A 4,408-nucleotide genomic window follows, 5' to 3' on the forward strand; every position below is an offset into this window, starting at 1 on the left:
TTTGTTAATACACGTTCCCACATTATTTACCTATAATATATGTATAATAGGCCCAAACCAAAACACAATAAAAAAAAAGTAAAAACACAACATCATCACTAGTTCTTTCTTAGACACATATGGATCCTGCTCTTACAGAAAACTTACAAGGATGTTGAGTTTTCCTTGGAAGATAGAGGAAACGGTTTCCATGAGTTTTTCTCGTTGGTCACGAGAAGAAACGTCGCAGACGGAAGTGGTGACCTGAAACCCTTTGGCTTGCCATTCCCGTAAGCGTTCTTGAAGCTGAGTTTCGTCTCTGGCACATGTGTGGACTCTTGCTCCTAGCATGGCTAGTTCCTCCACCATAGCTTTACTATTCATAGAATACTTTTCATTTTTTTATTCGGGTTGAAACATTGAAATACAATCAAAGACCATATATAATAAATATATGATTCCATATTGGATTATTAAGATATAGTAAGTGGAGTATGAGAATTTGAGACTGACCCGAGGCCTTTCGAGCCACCGGTTACGAGAGCGGTCATGCCTCCAAGGCTCCATCTAGAATTGTCTCTAAAATTTTCTTCTGTCTTAGCCATTTTTTGATATCAGTTTCTTCAATGAAGGCCACATATTTGCTGGAAAGAAAAATGATTGTCACATCCTTTATCTTATAAAGCACAAGTCACTTAGCCAATAAAACTCTGCCACATCATCAAGTACAATTTTTAAAAAATTTCAACTAAATTCAGCAAAAAAATAAAACAACACGTTGTTTGATAAAAATTTTAATATTAAAACTAAATTGCATGTTCTACTACAAGTTCATCCCACATTCTCACTCTATTACAATCTCCACTCTCCCACGTCTTAAAAAACAACTACCCATTTTCAGATTTACACAAACCGTCATCACATGTGTATATATATATATATATATATATATATACTTACCTGACCATTTACAAAATGCAAATTTCTACTTTCCATTCCCCAGTTCGCTCATTTCTTCAAAGTAAACAAAATTCGTATTGCAAGGACGTAAATGGAAAACTTTGTTTCTACCATCGGCTAAGGGAACCATACGTTCAATGTCCCAAAACCGTTGATCTCCAAGCGAAGAAAAAGTATATTAATCGTGGTGTGGGTGTGAAAGGAGGAATTCTAAGAGTATGTAGAGAAAGTCAAGTTCAGTCTATCCGAACTCTTCAAGCAAGCAACATTCCGTCCACTTATATCAGCTAATTTACTCCTTCCAAACATGAATTTGAAGTTAAGGTCTTGCATTGCTTTTTTGGTTAAATTTTTAATGTTAATGTTTTTCCTTTGAATGTTTTGTTGGTAAAGTAGTGAACGCTTCAAAAAAAAAAACACAAAGAAGGGTAGACATTAAAATTTGTAAGTTTATCTATCAAAATCGGAAGCTATAATCCTTCAAATTAAATAGGACAAGAGAATATATATATATATATACATAAACTTTCTAATTTATAGAACACTTATGGTAACTGATGCATTTTCTTAATAGATATTAAAATTTGATGTAAATTAATTTCTTAACTATAATGATTTTTTATAGTAATCATCATCCTTACGGAATTTCTTTAGTTTTTATCAGCTATATATATGACATTTGAATATTTGATCCATCATTAATTCTCTTTTACTTTTGTTTAGCCTTATAAATTAGCAAAAAATTCTTAAATTAGTTATCAAGATCTAATTTTATGTCTATGTCAGAAATGAATGGAAGAAGCGTGAGAAGAAGGTGAATTAGTGAAGCAAATTGAAGAAGAACTACAAACGAGAAGAGACGCCAACTTACAAGGAGATGAAGAAACTCATGTGCCACTCATAAAAACGTTAGAAGCAAACCTTTGCACCATTCAAACTTCAAAGGGTGAAGGGGTCACAATTTATATATGTGAATATGTGATATTATAACATAAAAGATAAAACACGTTACTTTACCAATAATGTTGTGCATAATTGTATTTTTTAACTTTCATTTTTCTAATAATTGGCTTTAGAAAAAAATCTGTTCGATCAATTTTATTTTTCTCAGCAGTTTTTTAAACTTATCTTAATACAGAAATGTAATTAAGATTTTCAGATATAACATAGATGAACCCAATATATTTTCCAAACCCTTTAAAATAATTTCAATTTTTTTGTGCTATCAAAAATGTTAAATTTTTTAATCATCTCCATGATCACCTCTAGCATTCCCTTAAAAAAATATCAAATTGATATGAGAATTAACACTATCTATTATCCCACGATATCTATACCACATAACCTCAATATTTGGAAGAATTTCTTTTATTTCAATAAAAATTAGAAAAATTTATTGCAATAAATAAATAAATTATAATTTCAAAAAAAAAATCCGTACGTAGTACGGGGTAGAATACTAGTATATAATAAACCAAGAGTAGTTGTGAGGATGGACCATGAGAATTTTACGTGATTGTTTTGAACTTTGAAACCCTTCATTTCAAAATTCCACATTATAATCATGATATTTTCTTGGAAAATCTAACACGAAATTCCATATTCGGAAGATGATTTTTTTGATGATTGAAATCGTATGTATAAAGTTGCACATGATAACGACTTTGTGTTCAATGGAAAACCTTAATTTATGAACATTATTACTCGAGATATTTTTCATGATTTTTTTCGTTACGAGTATCAAAATAATGGGCCTTAGTCAAGGGCCCAACGATATGAGATCTAGTCAGGTTTCACTGTTTAAGTCTCGTCCCAACAATGCCAGTTTCCTTGGCCCACGAAATAATAGATTGGGCCTTTTTTGGCCCATGTACAATCTCTTTAATTCTGTTCTCAATCTCAAGAAAACATGAACCGTTGGATGTAACCAAACAGCAGTGTGTTATGTCCAGAATCTGAAGAGAAGATAGAGAGAGTGGGAGTGGAAGGAAAGATGTCTGCAACAACAACACCATCTCTATCTCTTTCAAATTTCAGACCAAGATTCCAACATCCAGTTAAACCCCACCATATATCTCCACTCTCTTGGTCTGTTTCAAGAAGAAAGATCTTGTCTTCAAGGGTTCTTCGTGTTCACAAGGAAAAAACTCAACTATGGAGAGTCTCTGCAACTCCGGAAGAAATTTCTCAAGAGATCGTTTCTTCTGATTCTTCATCTGAAGCAATTGTGTCAAGTGGTGGTCAAGATGGTGTTGCTCTGATTATACAAGTGCTTCTCTTTGTTGCATTTCTTGCTCTCACTGTTCTCACCATTGGTGTAAGTTGTTATCCACAAAAAACCAATCTTATCCATAAACTGTCTAATCAAAATACAGAACCAAACCTGAAACCCGGTTTGTTAGACTCTAAACCGGTTTTATATCATTACAGGTTGTGTACATTGGAGTGACTGAGTTCCTTGGGAAGAGGGAGAGAGAGAAGTTTGAGAAAGATGAAGCAGCGAAGAAGTCTAAGAAAGGTGGGAAGAAGAAGGCAATGAGAGCCAAAGCTGGACCAAGAGGTTTTGGTCAGAAGATTGAAGATGATGATATTGACATTGATCTTGAATGATTTTGTTCCATTGTTAGTAGAGAGACAAATATTTGATTTTTTGTTTGTAAGGTTGCTCAGTGATTGTCATCACATCTATGATATATAAACAACAAGATTGCAAAATTACAGAAACAAAAGAGTTCTTCGTGAAAACAGAAACAAGAGTTTGATGAAACAAATTACATAGATGGAGAAAAAGCTCTAAACACTGGGGATTGTCCTAAGCATGAACATATTCTCACTTCTACACATTTGGCAATGAAAAAGCCATTCTCATTCGTGTGAAGGAAACCCTAAAATCCTCACCATATCTCAGCCCATCTTTACACCATTCTCTGCATATTTTCTCTCTTACTCATCAGCCTAAAGTGGGATGTTTGGTTCTATGTATAGAAAAACCGTAAGCAACTACACAATTTTACAGATCTTGCAGAGAAAACAAAGCTCTCCTTCACAATTTTCCCGCAGATTATTTCCGGTTTAGATCTTACCTAATTCTCAAAACGCTATGGCAGAGCCATGCACCCTAGTTAAGCTGTACAAGACTTGCGGCCTTACGCCATCTGAGGCTGGGTTAGGGACTGCAAAGCCATTCTCCTCTCTGCATATGAGAAAAATAAACACTTAGAGACATGGACATGAGATTTATTGCAATAAAGACAATTTGGGAGGTTTGTAGCAGATAAAGGTCAAAACTTTGGACCCAAAGAACATATTATACATACCTCCAGCAGCAACGAGTTTTTCAACACGAGCAACGATATGCTTTCCATAAGTGTATTTCTTTAAAGCATTGAGATCACATGACAGCTGACTGCCGTCCTGTACTAAATTTCAGCTCGCTTTTTTTTTTTTTTTTTTTTTTTTTTTTTTTTCT

General features: G+C 33.8%; 1 protein-coding gene, 1 long non-coding RNA gene and 1 pseudogene across 2 annotated transcripts; 1 reads left to right on the forward strand and 2 right to left on the reverse strand.

Moving 5' to 3' along the window:
- LOC110226689 overlaps positions 1 to 628 on the reverse strand; it is a 1,650-nt pseudogene extending 1,022 nt beyond the window's left edge.
- A 2,239-nt stretch (positions 629 to 2,867) lies between these two features.
- On the forward strand, positions 2,868 to 3,657 carry LOC9299126. Its single transcript, XM_002863004.2, has 2 exons — positions 2,868 to 3,256; positions 3,370 to 3,657. The coding sequence occupies exons 1-2, from the start codon at positions 2,933 to 2,935 to the stop codon at positions 3,547 to 3,549; spliced, it is 504 nt and encodes a 167-aa protein (XP_002863050.1). The 5' UTR covers positions 2,868 to 2,932; the 3' UTR covers positions 3,550 to 3,657.
- Positions 3,655 to 4,331, reverse strand: LOC110226694. The gene is made up of 2 exons (XR_002330629.1): positions 4,257 to 4,331; positions 3,655 to 4,132 (listed from the first exon to the last, which is right to left on the reverse strand). It is a non-coding gene; the product is annotated as an uncharacterized LOC110226694 (long non-coding RNA).
- Positions 4,332 to 4,408: the final 77 nt, after the last annotated feature.

This window comes from Arabidopsis lyrata, assembly GCF_000004255.2.
Source record: "Arabidopsis lyrata subsp. lyrata unplaced genomic scaffold ARALYscaffold_41, whole genome shotgun sequence".
NCBI lineage: Eukaryota > Viridiplantae > Streptophyta > Magnoliopsida > Brassicales > Brassicaceae > Arabidopsis > Arabidopsis lyrata.